The sequence below is a fragment of the Rhineura floridana genome, chromosome 11 (genome assembly GCF_030035675.1).
Source record: "Rhineura floridana isolate rRhiFlo1 chromosome 11, rRhiFlo1.hap2, whole genome shotgun sequence".
NCBI classification, from domain to species: domain Eukaryota; kingdom Metazoa; phylum Chordata; class Lepidosauria; order Squamata; family Rhineuridae; genus Rhineura; species Rhineura floridana.
This window is the reverse complement of record NC_084490.1, coordinates 69899123-69916845: the sequence shown is the minus strand read 5'-3', so window position 1 is coordinate 69916845 and position 17723 is coordinate 69899123. Positions and strand designations below refer to the sequence as shown.

At 40.0% G+C, this 17723-nt stretch overlaps 1 protein-coding gene across 15 annotated transcripts in view; it reads right to left on the bottom strand.

Annotated features, from left to right (window-relative positions):
- IKZF1 (IKAROS family zinc finger 1) overlaps positions 1–17723 on the bottom strand; it is a 142084-nt gene that overhangs the window by 61713 nt on the left and 62648 nt on the right. For 8 of the 15 annotated variants that reach the window (XR_009758372.1, XM_061589158.1, XM_061589161.1 and 5 more), the window contains one exon: positions 820–879. The exons of 6 other annotated variants lie outside the window; for them this stretch is intronic. Coding sequence is in view for 7 of the 9 variants with exons in the window: in XM_061589158.1 (XP_061445142.1) it covers positions 820–879 (60 nt within the window). In the remaining 2 variants the exon portion in view is untranslated. Of the gene's footprint in view, positions 1–819; positions 880–1984; positions 2064–17723 lie in introns of those variants that run through there. One more of the 15 variants, XM_061589165.1, reaches the window with a different exon arrangement.

Sequence of the window (17723 nt, the reverse complement as noted above, 5' to 3'; positions counted from 1 at the left end):
CCCGTTGAATCTCTAAAGGGAGACTGTTCCATAGGTGCTGCCAAAAAGAAGGCCTTTGACATGGATCCATGAGTTGCAATCCAACAACATCTGGAGGGCCACAGCTTCCCCATCCCTGGCCTACACTAACTAGCAATGGCTCTCCACAGCCCAGGCAAAGATCTTCCCCAGTCCCTGCCTACAAACTGGAGACTGAACCTAAGACTTCTGTATGTAAAGCATTTGCTTTACAACTGGCCAATAACCATACATATTTTTGTACTTATTGAATGAATATATTTAAGTACACTTCTCCCTTTCTTCCACAGAATTCAAATGGCAAAGCACTGACAAGATCAAGACCTGCTTAGCTTCAAAAAAACAAAAAGCATTGGATTAACCTATGAAAACCTTTGTTTGGATATTTAGGGTACAATCCAACCACAATTAAGCCACAAAATTAAGCACACAGAATTCTCAAAATCATGTCAATGGTTATGTAAAAGTGCTTAACTTTAGCAACATTGTTCTGGCCAACTTTAGCTGCACGTAGTTGATACTGCTAAGTGTCTTGTTATTCATTGTTTTTAGTAGGCAGTATCTTTTCATATGAGTCTTTCCAGCCAGTCATCGCATAAGTCTCCTCTCTAAGCAGATGATTTCATCTGTAACACTAAATTTTTTTTGCAAGCTTCAAAAAAAAAAAAACAGGAAGTGAAATAAATACAAGGCTGTTCAAGTACATCAAAACACAGACAAATGGAAACACAGGAGTAATAGAAATCATGTGCAAGATGGAGACACTCTAATATATTGAGAACACATGCACAGTATACTTACGGGAAAAGGATTTGGGGATGATGGCCTGAAAATCCCTAAAGCGTTCAGCCCTAAATGCAGCTGCAATAAAGAAGGCAAAGAGGATGCTATGTTGTAAGGTGGCCAGTAATGCAAGTCTAAGAACCATAAAGGACATTGCTTCCATGAAAGAGACAAGCACCATGACCACAGACATAAAAATACAGAAAGAAATTACAGTACAGAAGCAAGTCCTTGGCATCTAAGAAAACCTTGGTATCTAATATACAATTGTGGGAACACCGTTTCAGATTTCAGGCTGGGGGAATATTGTTAGTACAGTTTAAAGATTCATGCTTGGAAATATTCAACTGCAAAAACCCCAACAACCCCAAAACAACAAACCTCTTTTTATAGCATTTGTTGAGATGTTGTTTTCCAATACCTTAAAATAATGATAGCAATGTTTTCAATGCAGGTCACTCACTCTATTTTTGAAGCAGATGGATTTGTATTTTTGGCACCTACGAAGTATTTTATTTATTTATTTATTTATTTATTCATTCATTCATTCCTTACATTTATATGCCACCTTTCCTCCAAGGAGCTCAAGGTGGTGTACATGGTTCTTCCCTCCCTATTCTATCCTCATAACAACCCTGTCACAGATAGTGACTAGCCCAAGGTCACCAGGTGAGCTTCCTGGCTGAGTGGGAATTCATACCTTAACCATTACACCACACTGGCTCTCACAGTCAGTACATAGTACACATGCAGTACACACACACCTTTAAATATTAATATCCATGAGTCAATATGCAGAACCAATGAGTTGGCCAGAAATGTAAGTTTGAAAAACTAGAACAGGCTTAAACCAATTTAGTACCCTCCATATGTTGCTGGACTCCAACTTCCATCAGCCCCTGGCAGCATGGCCAATGATCAGTGATGATGGGAGTTGCAATAAAAAATAGAGAGAGAGGGCACCACTTTGTAGAGCTGACTACCCCTATACTACGGCAATACTTGAGGGCATAGCTACATTATAAACTTGCATCAATTATATGCTACTATAACAGTTATTCTACCCACCCACCTGGGAGGAGTTGTTTGCTGAGAATACTAAGAATAATTATCTGTTACAGAGCCCTAGCTGCCCCCTGTACAGAAATTCAGTTCCCAGAATACCATGGAGAAAACGAATTACTTTTAGCAGTGTAATCCTATGCATGTCTATTAAGAAGAAAGTCACAGAGTGTTAAATGGGGTGTACTCCCAGGTAAATGGGTATAGGATTGTAGCCTCAGTCCATTGAAGTTTCTGATGCGGATATGCCATTAGGCTCCCAGTACTTGAGGGCTCTGCATATGCAAGGAGTATGTTTTGAAGGATAACAGAAAATTCTGGTTAATCTTCCCAGAGAAGACTGAATTATTCTTACTGGGTAAAGATCCAGCCAACCAGCTTTGTGTGTTAATTCCTTTCCTGACCTTGGAGTTTGACATCCAAGCAGATATTAATAATTTCCGCAAAGAAGTCTCCCACAGATAAGTTATCTCCTGCTGAACAACTAGGGCAATTAGCTCCACCCATCTCCAGGGGATTGGGTTCCCTTTCTCAGTATTTACTAAGAATGAGAACAACAAACACATGTCAAACAGCAGGCAGGCCACCCATGGCCTTTTCTTTTCACTATTTGGCTAATTTAACTATTTTGAGCAGAACTGTAGTTATGATCACAATCCTCTAGTAGCTTACCCTTTGGAGTAAGTTAATGACTACTTCAGAGTAAGCATTTTAAATTTCTGTCCAAAAATGCTAACAAGCAAGCATGGTCACAATAACCCATCAGGAAGTTCCCACTGAAGAGACTCACCAAAATAAACAGGAGTTGTACAAGAATAATATCAGCTTCTTGTGTAGCTCCCATTCATTTCAGTGGAACTTCAGCTGGGTAACTTCCTTATGTATTGCATCCATGGGCTCAAGGTTCTAAAGTTGTTCACCCCAATATCTTAGTGTTAAAAAACCTTTCATATCAATTTAACTGTTATGCCATCAGCCAAATTGTCCTTTGACAAGGATGCTAAAAATTCTCTATTAGCAATCCCTCACCCCCACACTGCATACTCGGAGTTCTCTAGAAAATGGGAATAACCCCTTCAAATATGTAGATTTGATAAGCTCTTATCTTTGATACCATTTCACTAAATCAGACGTACAAAACAAATGGATTCACCACCTTCACAAATGAAGAAAAGCAGTGCATTAAAAAAACCCACAACAATTTTGGCAAGAAGCTTAAGTAATTGCTATATTCATAAAAATAAATTCTGCAACACAATGATTATAGCCATTCTGATCCAGTTCTGTCAGCAGGCTTATATGTGATAGGTGACCAAAAGGTGTAGACTGAGTGCTATTGGTACATTTCTGGGTGATGTGCAGTAGATCAACAAGAGTTTCTGACTTTCAGTTTAATATTTTTTCCCTACATTAAGAAAGTCTGTGGAGAAACCAGCAGTAGATTTTGGCACAAAGGGACTGAGAATTCCATTTTGATACCAGTCCGTCTGCCCGTCCGTCCATCGGCCAAGTGTGTGCTCAGAGGCACCCTCCCCATTCCTTAATTCTGTATCAGTCCCCTGAGCCACCGTTATTCACCTGGTTCCAACTGATGGATCTAAGGAAGGGATGGCAAACCAAGTGTTGTTAGACTCTCAATTCCTATTAGCTCCAGCGAACATGAAATGATCAGGGAGTTGTCAAGCAACATCTGGTGGCCACAGGTTCACCATCCTTGATCTAGGGGTTCTAGTAATAATACAGTAGATCCCACAAACCTGAAATGTCCTCATCCCCGTGGCAGATTACAAACAACCCCAGTTAGGTCTGCATATCCTTATCTACATGAATAGATGCATTTATCAAATTCAGTGGGGCCAGCTGATCAACATGCTCCTCCTTTAGCCTCATCACTCAGTGTCATCTTGGGGTCGGAATGCATTGGGAGACGTTGTGGGCTATATTAAATACAATATTAAATACTCCTTTGGACTGAAACTGTACTGGGGTTTAAAGTTTGAATGTGCTGGAGGCAGAGGAAACCTATCTTTACAATGGTGTAAAAATCATTGGGCTTTCCATGTATCATTATCATCTGACCATTTTGATAAATTGTATATGTGTGTGTGTGTGTATGTAAATATATATATTTCCTTGCCACATATTATACAAGGAGTAACCGCTGACTGCTAATAAAATGTGTGCTTCTTTGGTTCTGAATACTGGTTATCTCAAATGTAAATTAGTACTGAAGATTTGGATGTTTCCAGAAGGCTAGACTATGTAGTGAAACTATGTGAACCAGAAGACCTGCTTTGAGGTGAAAGGTGAAGAACTTTGAGTTCCCTAGGGAACTGGGATAGTATAGCTGAAGCAGCACATCATAGCTTCCCCCTGTCTGGTTTGACAGGAAACCTTCATCGGCTGCTCCTCTCTAGTTCCATCCACAAATGCAGCAGGTTTTGGCATTTGATGTCTTTCTCTATTCCCCACATGTTTTTTTTTATCTCCCAGTCAGTCACAGATCTCAGGGTGTGTGGTTTGCACTATGGAGTTCTGAAGCCTGGGAGAGCCTTAGCTCTTTAAAATAATATACTTCTTTAAAAGGGCTACAGAATATCTCCTCTCTGGGAAGGCCTCTCTTTCAAGCAGTAGGCTAGAATCCTTTAAGCTAGTAGATCATGACCAAGCAACTCAGGTACCAAAATATCTTTGGCCAACCCTGCAGCTCAGTAGTAATGTCCTACAGTGAGTAGGGATGGGTGAGAATATTTGCCAAATCAGATCTATTAGCAGATTTACACAGCCACAAGAGTGGCCGTATACTATAGTCAGCATGGATTTTTCGCATTCCGCAATGTTAGATTGAAAATTCCCTCATGCCATTCTGATGCTTCCCATAAGCTCATTTTAAAACAAAACCTTACAAAACCTATGGTCCTGAACTCAGAAACGCTTGCTTAAAAACCTTTTAAATTTTCATGGCGATACACAAAACAGTCAGAGAGAATCGAGAGTTCAAAGTGTAAAAAGAGAGAGAGAAATACCAGACCCCTTTGGGACTTTTTCTGTCAGAGTTCCCATAATTTGTTGAAATTAATTAAAAATCAGTCATGTTCACAGAGTACCTATAATCCTATTACTGATTTTGTCCCATACTCTAACCTTCAACCTTGCAGTTTAAAAGTTAAAAAAAAAAATGCCTGGCTGATTTTAAATTAATTTAAGAAATTTAACATTGAACTCAATGATAAGGCCGGGCATGCAAATAAGAACCAACTGTCAGTGTTCTAAAAGCCAGACTCACAGATGCTGGGCTTGGCTAATCAGGGAGCCACACCCACACCAGACCTTTATTTCACTTTAGACAGTCATGGCTTCCCCCAAAGAATCCTGGGAAGAGTAGTTTGTGAAGGAGACTCCTATTCCCCCGACAGAGCTCCAGTGGCCAGAGGGGTTTAACAGTCAGCCGCTCTGATTGAAGCTCTGTGAGGGGAACAGGGCATCTCCTAGCAACTCTCAGCACCCTTCACTAACTACACTTCCCAGGATTCTTGGGAGAAGCCATGACTGTCCAAAGTGAAATAAAGGCCTGGTGTGGATGTGGCCAGGGGCAGCTTTGGTTTAAATTTGGGTGGGAGGCTACATGTGCCTCCTGTAGAATAAAACCCTGAAAAAGAATGATACTGTTCACAATGTTTTCCTTTTGGAAAGGAAACGGGCTTCCCCTCTGCCCAGTGCCCACCCATTCAATCTCCTCCCCTCCATCCTCAATAAGCATGCAAATGATCAATCCATTCTCAGCAAACTTGCACAGGATCCCATTTCTTACCTCCCAGATTAAAAAGCAGAGAAATTCACTAATAGGCAAAAAACATTGCGGTTTAAGAACATACCTATAGCCCACAGATATTTCTATCAAACTTCAAAAAAGCAGGGAGATTGGGCAGCTATAGTGAATGCACCAGGGAGCAGGAGACCTGAACTCCTCTTTGAGATATTGTACTGCCCTACAAATTTGTCAAAATGCAAACACAATTTGGGTTGGTCTTTCACAGTCCAATCCATTTCGTGTGTAGCTTGGAAGAATTTGGTAATATGTGCCTCTGAGCATATGGCGAGTGGTGGCAACACCTGCAATCAGCCCAAATAACAGAAACAAGACATGTGCTGTGCTGATCTTGTTTTAGCAGGGAGGAAGCAATAATATTAAAACAGTTGATATAGTTCAGATAGTCACCTTAAATGTTTGATTTACTTTGCAATTTTAGTGAAGTTTCTATAGCACATCATTTTCTTTTGCTTCTGTTTCTGTGAATATGTGAAGTACACCAACATTTTGCAACACTAAAAAAAAGCTCCAAAAACAATTGTGGAATAATGGTACTGACTGTTCTGCAGAATAGTTTCTAATGGGTATGAAGAGTGTCTCAGTTTGTACAAGATAAAACAATGGGAGGTGAAATATATTCTAGCAAAACTCTAGGTGTGTTCTATGTTTTTAGTTGACCATGCCCACCTTTCCTTGTGGAGTAGTTTAAGCATAGCAGGCTGAAAACAAGCATCTTGGGCAGGCCAAGTTTGTTTTTTCCAACAGCTAGAGTCATTGCTTAAGTAGCAACATATTGTAACTGGGCTCCTGCTGGGAGGAAGGGCGGGTTATAAATCAAATAATAAATAAATAAATAAATAATCAGTCTGATTTTACATCAAACTGCATTTTCAGATTCAACTGTTAATGTGCCCAAAATAGAAATAGAGCATAACCTCCAGTTTGAAACACAAAAGGCTGCCTTCACCATCATATGACATTGACCAATAAAAAGGCTTTGCAATTAATAAAAATAAATTTAACACAGATTTCTAGGATAAATAATGAGAGAAATAAAATTTTCTAGGTTAGATTCTCTGTAGAAACAGTAGTAGCACCGAAAAGAAGCAAAGTAAGAAGAATACCAACAAACATACAAAAATGTAATTCTCTATCTTTGGAGAAGGCAGGTGTTGCCACCACTCACCATATGCTCAGAGGTACAAGTTACCAAATCCTTCCAAGCTACGCAGCAAGTGGATTGGACTGTGAAAGACCAACCCAAATTGTGTTTGCATTTTGACAAATTTGTAGGGCAGTACAAAATCTCACAGAGAAGAGGTCAGGTCTCCTGCTCCCCTGGTGCATTCACTAGAGCTGCCCAATTTCCCTGCTTTAAAGTTTGATAGAAATATCTGTGGGCTATAGCAGCCTTTCCCAACCGGTGTGCCTCCAGATGTTGTTGGACCACAACTCCCATCAGCCTCAGCCATTGGCAATGCTGGCTGAGGCTGATGGGAGTTGTGGTCCAACAACATCTGGAGGCACACTGGTTGGGAAAGGCTGGGCTATAGGTACATTCTTAAACCACAAGGTTTATTGCCTATTAGTGAATTTTGATATAATCTGACAATCTGCATTGTTTTCGGACTGGCACTAATCTCTTGTGGTGGGTTGCAGCTGTCATTGGAATGGTGTTTAAAAAAAAAAACAGCTCCAAATTTTACGTTATTGTCTTTGTGATCAGCTTTCCTCTAAGCTGATGCATTCTTAACTTCACAGTGCAACAAATGCCTGCCGCATAAGCATTTTCATTAGAAATTGTTATTTTTTTCACTGGAAAAAATACAAATCAACAATTGTGCAAACAATTGTGAACAAAAAAGTGGCAGATCAGTAATAAAAGCCAGACTATTGGAATTCAAACGGATAGGAACCAGTTACCGAACCACACGCCTAACAGTTGGACTTTGGGATCTGGAGGAGATAATCTTCTTGGACCTTCAGCTGTCCATTCCTCTAATTTCTGTTGGCTTAAATATTGTGCAAAGGAGAATGAATGAATTATAGGAGTTCAAGCTAAAAATATCTAAGTAGGTAACTCGAACCAATGATTGGAGAGTCTCTCTCATCTCTCTTGTTCTCTGATAGGGTAGGGTATGGAAACACAAAGCTAAGCTTTAGTTCTGTATGTCTATATTTCCTGTGGATTTATCTTAATGTGATTTTTGTACTCTATTTTGTTTGCACAAAACCGTTCTGCACAAAACCTTTCTATGGGCTTGTTGTGCAAGAGCACCAAATCCATTTTAATTGTGCAATCTAAATTTGTCAGTATATGACTGAATCCCATCCACAAAAATACCAACAGTGCGAAAGTGGCCTTAGGGTGCAATCCTATACTTTACCTGGGAATAAGCCCCACTGAATTCAGTAGGACTTACTTCTGAGTAGACATGGTTAGGATTGTGTGTTAATTTCTCAATTTACTGCTCATAAAGTAACTAGGTTTCCACACACCCCTGACATTGCTGAAAAAGCTTTTAAGAGGAAGAAGCTGCAAATAATGAAATATAGGAATGCAGGAAAAGAGGAAGCAGAAGGCAACCAAAAGCCCAACTGAAATGTGAAGAGTTATGGAGAAGTGACAGAAAGGGAAGCCCATGCTAGGAATTGCACTTGGTGGCTTAGCTGAGAAATAAAACAACAAGAAAGCCAGGAGAAAATGAGGCTTCTTTTGTCCTGAATCAGATTTCCATGCAACTCTCTAATGACCTACATGCTAAAAAAAACTAAGGATGGGGAAGAAATTCAATTCAGTTCTCACTTAAAGGCAAATGTATCTAAGTCACACTTTCCAAAACTGTACACAAACCAAAACACAGCCATCCCTGAAAATTCACACTTCTCCAATTTTGGAATGCAGTTCTACAGCCAAATAATGTGTACAAAAATGCATAAACTAGGGTAAAGTGTGCATAAAAATTGATAAACAGGGAAGATTGCATGCGAAACAGTATTATATTACGGAAATTGATTTGCAAAACTGTATTTTAGGCAAAACTGCACACAAAATGTGTATATTAGGAGACATTTGCACTAAAATGCTCTTCATGAGTTTTTTTTAAAAATCAAACTGAAGCAGAAACGTGGAGAACTGAAAAGATTGAAAAAAATGAGAAAGTGAGACAGATGGACACACCCATCCCTAATACCTGCATGCAAAACTCTCTCTGTTTATACTCCAATGCAGTGTTTTTCAATCTTTCTAGCCTCAGGGAACCCTTCCATTTAAAACTTGTCTGCCAAAGAACCTCTGAACCTCTGCAATAGGACCCTTCAAAGCCCCAGTGTTTTCTCAGGCACACTCTCAGTTCATATGAGTCACTGCTCAGGCCTGTTGGGTCTGACTGTTGCCCATGTGAACTAGAATTTGCCTACCACTCTCCTACATTGCATTACAGAGGAAGCTTCGTTATAGTCAAGGATAAGCAGTATTTCCGGGAAACAAAGAGCAACGTTATGCTGTCTAGATGTTTTGGACTAACTCTTGTCAGCCCCGGCCAAGTTGGGGAAGGCTACCACAGGGGGAGCCCTGATAATCATTCAAGAAACTTCAGGGCTCCAAGGAACAATTTTTAAACTTTAACCAAATGAAAAGTTGTTAACTGTTGCAATGCGCTGCTCTAAAAAACTGAGGGTGCATTATCTCACAAATGGGTTGTGCAGACCCATTTTTTGAGTGTGTGATTGATACACATTTTGTTGATTCCTATTTTTTAAAGTCATCACATTAATTGCTATTTCTCCGCTTGCCATCTACACAAGTGGTCAGAGTGTGATGAACAACATCCTGAGTGTGTGTGTTTTTGTCCCTTCCAGCAGTCACGCCTTCTCTGCCCTTCACTAACTTTTCCCATTCTGGGCAGGCATGCAGGTGTTTCTGTGTCTGTGTGTTCACATTTTTTAAAAAATTCACTGGAAGTGAACAAGAGCAAGAATTACCAGGCCTGAGATATCATGTTTCACAAAAGGCAAAATTGAGGTTTTTGCTTTTTTGTCAGGGTGTGTGTGTGTGTGTGTGTGTGTGTGGATATTTCTACACCATACCTTTTAATTCCCTCCCCACACCAGAAGTGTGCACGAACACAGATTTGCTGCTGAGGCAAGTTTTTGTTCTCCTACAATCAATTCCCCTCCCCATGATTCTTTACAGCAAAAAAAGAACCTAAGGGGATGGAGTGGGCAGTCAACCCTTGTGGAGCCCCACTAGGCATCTGGTTAGCTGTGCAAAAGGAAGGGGAAGAGGGAAGAGGCAGGCTTACAAGAGAGTTGCTGTTGCTAACTGCTGCTGGTCATTCCCTGCTTACACTAGCCTCCCTGAAAAAGAGACAGGTGACTTCAGAAGAAACTCCAGCAAGAACAGGGTGCTGCTTCTGAGTTAACTTGTCAATGTCACAGGTGACCCCCAAGTTCCTGATCTCTAAGGGGAGCTTGTCAATTTCGTATGCACACTTTTCAATTTCGTCCAAGCCAAAGTGGCAGTGTTTCCCTTATTAGATGCCAGAGCAGCCCAACCTGGCAATATTTCATGCTTCTTCTCATTGTTTGTAGGAGAAGGGAATGACAGCTCCAGGCAGGCAATGCTTCAGAGGGTAGACACACTTACTGGTCTGCTGATTCCTTTCTTTTCTGAAAACACGGGCATGCAATGCTAGTCAAGCCCCACCCCTTTTTACTATAAATCCTGGTGGGATCAGCATTAGTGCATTTTTTAAAAAAAAATTGCTTCAAAAAGATTTACAACTGATCAGCAGATTAACACATTTCCCCTCCAGGTGTGGCCAATGGAAATGCTTTGCTACAGGTGACTAGTGCGCTCACAGCCAGACTGGCAAGTTTCCAGCGGAATGGCACACAATCTGTTCCTTACATAGGAGGACAACATGAAGGGTTAACTACAATGAATGCAAATTTACACTCTTCCAAGAGTCAGTGTTTCCCTCTCCTCCCTTCATGTGCTTCAAGCAAACCCAGGAATAGAAAGGCAGGCAGAACACTTTCACACTGAAAAAAAGCACTGCACAAGACTAATTTGGTGGGAGAACTCCATACCATGTTTTAAAAAATCTCTCTGGCATCAATATGTCCCCCCCCCCGGACTTCCGGGAAGGGTGACTTAGCCTGTGCCTGCTTTTGAGACGGGCTCCTGCCTCAAAAGAAGCTTATTCAGATATATCAGTCAGATTTTTTCTTTTTTTGACTGATTAAACTTCTCCCGGGTAGGGAGAAACGAAGAGATTAACCTCAAAGCCTATTTTTGTTGGGACGACCAGATCTCATTAATTTATGGGACGAGGTCCAGCCGACGAAGGTGGGACGGATTTTTAACAACAAGCTCTATCTGGAAAAGCGAACGTTCATCTTATCTTCTAAGAGAGAACGCACTAACAGGCAAGCACCCTTCTTTCTATATTTTTCTTTTACTTGACTTAAATTGTTGCTGTTTAAAAGAGATTTGCCAGATTGATCGGTTTTTGACATCTCACTGGGGAGCCATAACTTCTCTCTGCTACTCACTAATTAATAGCTTATCTCTGTTTTTGTTGCAAAAAGCTGTCCTGGATTTGCATTCTAAAGATATACACAGAAGAGGGATTTCTATTCCAGATTTTTATTTTGAAGAATATTATATTGTCTGAGACTACTCTCTTTTTGGTCTATTTTATTTTGACGAATCTGTTTTCTGACGACCGCCATTAATTGTTTCGATCCTGGGAACTGCATTTTGTTTACTTAAGCATGGAGAGATAAGGCTGTCTGCTCTGTTTATACTGTGATGTCACCAAGTTTGGAGTATTAACCCAATTGTTGCTGAAATAAGAAGTGGTTTTCCTATATTTTTCTTTTAAAATGGCAATTAAGAAAGTGGCTGAGAAGCTGGAAATAACTATGTTTCAGAAAATAATGGATGAGATTGAGATAACGAAACAAAACCTGCGACAGGGTTGTAAGGAGCTGAAAATTGAATTGAGTAAAATGAAGCAGGAGATTAAAGATATAGGGGTCCCTGTGAGAGAGGTGACCCTGGAAGGGGTCCCTGTGAGAGAGGAGACCCCGGAGATTGGAACAAACGTGGAACAGGAAAAAGATTTGGAGTCTATGGACTTTAGAAACAAAAATTATTGTTTGGAGACACAGGAGATTAAAGACATGGGGGTCCTTGTGAGAGAGGAGACCCTGGAGACTGGAACAGGGGTCCCTGTGAGAGAGGAGACCCTGGAGACTGGAACAGGGGTCCCTGTGAGAGAGGAGATCCCGGAGATTGGAACAAACGTGGAACAGGAACAAGATTTGGAGTCTATGGACTTTAGAAATAAAATCTATTGTTTGGAACTCAATGTTATCTCTGAAGAAATTAATGAAGATTCTAGAGATAAAGTTATCAATGGCATGGATAATCTTCTGGACTGGAATGATGTGATGGAGCCCAATATAGAGAAAATCTATGGAATTAACTGCAGCCATGTGACAATGGAAAAACTTTCAAGAGATGACCCAGTGTATTCTGAAAAAAAGAACAGAGATATGATTTTACAGCAGTATTTCAGCAACCTATTCAGAATGGATGGCAAGAAAATATTTGGGATAGAGGTAATTCCCATCAGACTCTTACTATATGACTATGGCTTTGACAGCAAGATTATTATGGAATACTGATAATGGAAGATTGGATACTGAAATTACTGGACTTAACAAGACTACTGAAGATGGAAGATGGAAAATGGAACTAATAGGGATAATAGAACAATGGCTACTGAAATTACTGAACCTAACAGATTCTGATGTGATGGATTAATTGAAATGTTTATTTTGATTATGGTTATGACAACAAGATTATCATAATTAGTAATGAGATGGATTAATCGATATGCTTATCTGGAAAAAAAATTGATAGATATATTTCTTAAAGAATTGAAACCTCTCTTTGACTTTTTGTGGAAAGAATAAAGTAATGTTTATGAGATTTGATGATTAAGTAAGATAACTACTGGAGGAAAGTGATTTTATAATATGACTTAAGAGACAGGATTGTTATATATTATAGACTTATAACTGATTTGATCTTTGACAAATGGGAAGTCAATATTTTACTCTTTATTTTTTATTTTTGTTTTTTTTTTCTTTTTTTCTTTTTGTTTAACTATTTTTGATTTTGTTTTTTGTCTTTGAATGTTTTATGATTTTGTCTTGTATGTTTTATGAAAATCTGAATAAAAATTATTGAAAAAAAAAAATATGTCCCCCCCCCCAAGACCTGACTCAACACATCTTCTCCTCAGAACCAGATTATTAAAATTTGAATGTGCCTTCAAAATGAAGCAGTTGGTGAAAATAGGCACATTTGCATAGCTTGGACTGCCAAAAAATAAAATGGGAGGTTGTGATCAGGTGAGGAGAAAACAGAACTAGGGAGTGTAGTGATAGAGAATACCCACCAAAACATCACCACATTTGATAAACCAGCCACCAAAAACCTGCATTAACCAGCTCCCAAACCAGTGGTGACTACGGAGTAGGGTTGCCAGGTCAGATTTTGGGGATGGGCCTGAGTGATGTCATGGGGCTGGTCTAAGTGATGTCATGGGGTGGGTCTAAGTGATGTCATGGGGTGGGTCTAAGTGATGTCACAGGGTGGGTTCAAGTGACATCATGGGGCGGGTCCAAGTGATGTCATTAAGCATGATACATTAAGGATCAACCACAGTTGCTTGGCACATACAATTCAAACAAAAACATTTCTCAGATTGGAAATTAAGATAGAAATCTTAGCTAAAAGATGGAGCCTGGGTAGAGAACATTTAATCTAACCAATTCGCTTCTGGCAAAAAGGGTTCAAGTGCCCTCAGGCCAGGCCAGTCCAGTCACCATAAGGCCATTGTAGGAAGAAAGGAGCCTAGTGTTGTGGAGATGTTAGATGGCAGCACTCAGGAGTCAAGATGGATGCCCCTGAACAGCTGTAATTCTAAACACGCTTACTAAGGGACTAAGCCCCATAGAACTCAATAGGACTTACTTCTCAGTAGATATGGTTTGGATTGTGTTGTTGGTAAAACTTTACTAGGGATCCTCTGAAAAGATATCTATATCCAAGTAGGGTTGGCAACCCCCTGCCTGGAATGCCCTGCCCCTACCTTTTAACATCCAAATTTATTTACTGATTTGACCCTTCACTTCAGAAAGAGGTCTGAGTAATGAGTAAGAAGATTCTCTACCCTTTTCTGTCTTCCCTGTGGGCTGCTATAAACTCACTTTATCAGCCAACCCAATTCCAGTGAATATAATTGACAGAGAGAAAGCACACATGATTTAGTCTACCTTCATAGGCAGCAGCTTGGGAACAACAACAACTGCAGCCACACTGCCCAGTATGTGAATTCTCTTTTACCACTATTGGACAAGAAACAAACAGGTGCACCATCAGTGGGTTTAAGAAGGTTGAGTGGTGCGCATGGAATCACTGTTGTTGCTTCTATGGATGAAAGGGACTGAGAATAAAGGTAAATGAAATGCAAATAGAAAAAGAACAAAAGACAGTGATGAATCCTTAAATGCAGTACCATACCAACCACAACAGGATTCCTACGAGTAAGGCAGAAAACTAAGCATCTCACAGCCAGTCACGATTCCTAACCAAAAACATGAGAAATGAGGAAATATTTGTATAAGCATGGCTATCAAATATATTTATTGTTTACACAACCTGTACAGATATTTATAGTGCAATTCTATGTTTATTTATTCAGAAGCAACTCTCAATGTATTCAGTGGGGCTTACTCAAAGAGGGACAGAACTGCAACCTCAAGTGATAAGCAATTTCATTCACGCAACCCAAAATTCAGAATCATGCCACTTTAACCTGTTTTGCAACTGATTATGCTTGGTTTTATGGTTATTAGATTTTAAAGGGATTTATTTCTTATTGTGAGCTGCTTTGGTTTCCAGACTGCAACCCCACCTCACAGGGTTGTTGGAAAGATTCCCATACACACACACACACTGGAGATGTAAAAATACATATAATAGTTTGTCAAAACCAGTTGATCATTGCAGAACATTAAAAAAAATAGTATTAGTTTCCTACATAATAAAAACAGTGATATCTAAGTAAGCCCTGCCTAATTGCTTTAAAAATAGGATTGGAGGGGGAGAGAAAGATATACAACACAAACACAATTCTTTGCTATGTTCACTCAAACGTCCCATCAATTTACAGCACAATCCTAACCATGTCTACTCAAAATGAAGTCCTATTGAACTTTGGGTATGTTTACTCTGGAAAAGCAAGTACTGGATTAAAGCTTCAATTTGGGAAGTTTGCAAAACACTGCCCTCTTCAAAATTTAAACCTGTCTGAATCCTACACACAAGAGACAAAAAAACTGAAAGCTTATTTATTCAATCTGTGAGATGTTCAGAAAAGCAGGAAAAAGCACGTTTCTGAGCCTTGGTAAACTCCCTCTGAATACCGCTTACCATGAAAACGTTGTTCATAGGGTCGCCATAAGTCACAATCGACTTGAAGGCAAACAATTCAATTTGACTCTACATTTTTGGCTGTATCAATCACAGCCCTAATTTCTTATTGGCTAAAAACCTGAAAGGGCAGGGATTAGAGCAGAATTTAGAGCAAGTAAAATGTTGTGGGGGGTGCCTGACGTTTTGGTGTATATCTCTGGAACCAGACCACCTAGAAACTTAATTTTTAAAAAAATGAAAGCTGAAAGTCCACAGATTAAGGTGAGTCACCCAGAGACCCAGAGGGGACCCCCAAAAACCAGAGTCTCTGGCTGAAAAACGGAGGTCTGGTAACCCTACTATGGAGGTATAATAGTCTATTTTTACTTATCAGATTTCCCATGATATGGGAAAATTCAGATTAAATGTAACAAAAGAATGGGCTGGCATTTTGATGATGATTACATTTTGTGTACACTGAAAAGCTTAGATATACACAAGCCACTGAGATTTCTCAATAAACTCCTGTCTGGGAGAGCCATAGACAAAAGCAATTACTGAACAAATAATTACTGAGCAAGAAAGCAGGAAAAAGAAAAAAAATGTGTCTCTCTCAATGGCCACTCTAAATTTTCCATTCAGATTAGGCAATGGGATCCTTTTGCCACAAGTGGGTATGTATAAGGGACTATTACTGCCTGTTACTCACAAATGAACAGAAAGGTTACATGAAACCACAGCAAACCCCATGTTTCTGGAATGATCAAACCAAAGCCCAGCTGTCCAGCATTGTTGTTACTGCTGTTCCAAACAATTAGCTGTATTGCTATAGTCAAGTTATTTACAAAATGTACTATGTGAGTACATCCTCAATATATTGCTTTGCTAGTTGCAAAATGCACAGAGGATGAGAATATGTGGCCATCCTGATAGCCAGATAGTAGAGAAGGTCTTTCCAAAGAGTATGTGACATTCTGGATTCTATTCATTCAGGAAGAAACTTCCCCATAGCAACAAAGATTTGTAGATTCTTGCTAAGTATTTTCTCAAAATCTTGAAGCTAACCTGATATCTCCGACATCAGGGCTGTGAAAGGTCTGTCTAAGACCTTGGAGAGCTGCTCCTAGTCAGAACAGAGAACATGAAGCTCAACGGACCCTTAGTATTAGCTATGTAACTTTTTTAAAAAGGGAACATCAATCAGGCACTTCTGAAAGTCCCTCTGTAACAGATGTCTGAAGTACTGTCAAGTCACTCTAAGGAAGAAAGCTGCCAGCACTGGTTATTTTGGGGGATACAGCTGGGAGTGGTAAGCTTGCTGCTGGCTAACTAAGGAAACGTGCATAAAGCCTCAACCAGATGTTCTGTGGTTTTAAAATATATACAGTCTAATCTGTATAATCTTCCTAATATTTAGGTCTCAATGGAAAACACTTTAGAGCAGGTGTCCTGACTCTTGTTATGGTGAAGCTCCCCAACTAAGAAACAAGGACCTGGATTTTAGGCCCTAGGGTGCAACTAAGGGCTTATCCACAAATGTATACCACCTATCCCAATTACTCAACATTATTATTATTTAAATTTATATCCTGTCCTTCCTCCCAAAGGTGCCCAGGGCAGCAAACACTCAGATGATAAAACAAAACATCAACATGATGATGGGCACTGAATGTGTGAACTGTCTCCAGAAACACATATTCTTTTTTGTGATGTTCAAAGTGATGAGCATGTGTGTGTAAACTGGTCCCAAGGAGAAGTAAATGCTATTTGGTAAGCAGATTCATTCCCTTTCTGTATTTGGATGCGGGGGGTAGGACTACATAACTCATGACTGGGTAAGTATATGAAACGGTCCATAACACAAAGAATGTCAGCAAACAACTAAGTACAGGACTCTGTACCACTGCAGCTTACTATGGAAAACCTTCCCCACATGCCTGATGCAGGAAGTTGCTGCAGCTGCCTAACTGTGCTACTAGCTAGAACTCTCCTCAAACCTATCTTGCGATCTCTCCCATCACGTCTCAATATGAAAAACACAACCCAAGCAAAGCCACAGCCCCAAATGTGTGGATCACTCTGTTCTCAGGAAATGAGCAAGTATCTGAGAATCTCAGCACTATGAAGGTTAAAAAAAGAGAGAGAGAGGAGGAAGAATTTCACATAGTCAACACCAGCATTCACACAGGAAGAATGGGGTTTTCTAGGAGCTCATGCCCTACGTCATCTGCAGTTGTTTGCTCTGCAGGTACCTTTTGCTGCAGTGCACCTGCTCTCTGCTTTGGAGCACAATTGTGGTCTTGACTGCGTTGGTTGGTTTGTGGGAGGTTGTTGACTAGATGACCTGCAATCTTATACAGTCTAAGTAAAGAGCTACTAATAAAGAGCTACTTTTATTTAACACACAGCTTTGTTGTTGTTATATGCCTTCAAGTCGATTACGACTTATGGTGACCCTATGAATCAGTGATCTCAAAGGGCATCTGTCATGAACCACCCTATTCAGATCTTGTAAGTTCAGGTCTGTGGCTTCCTTTATGGAATCAATCC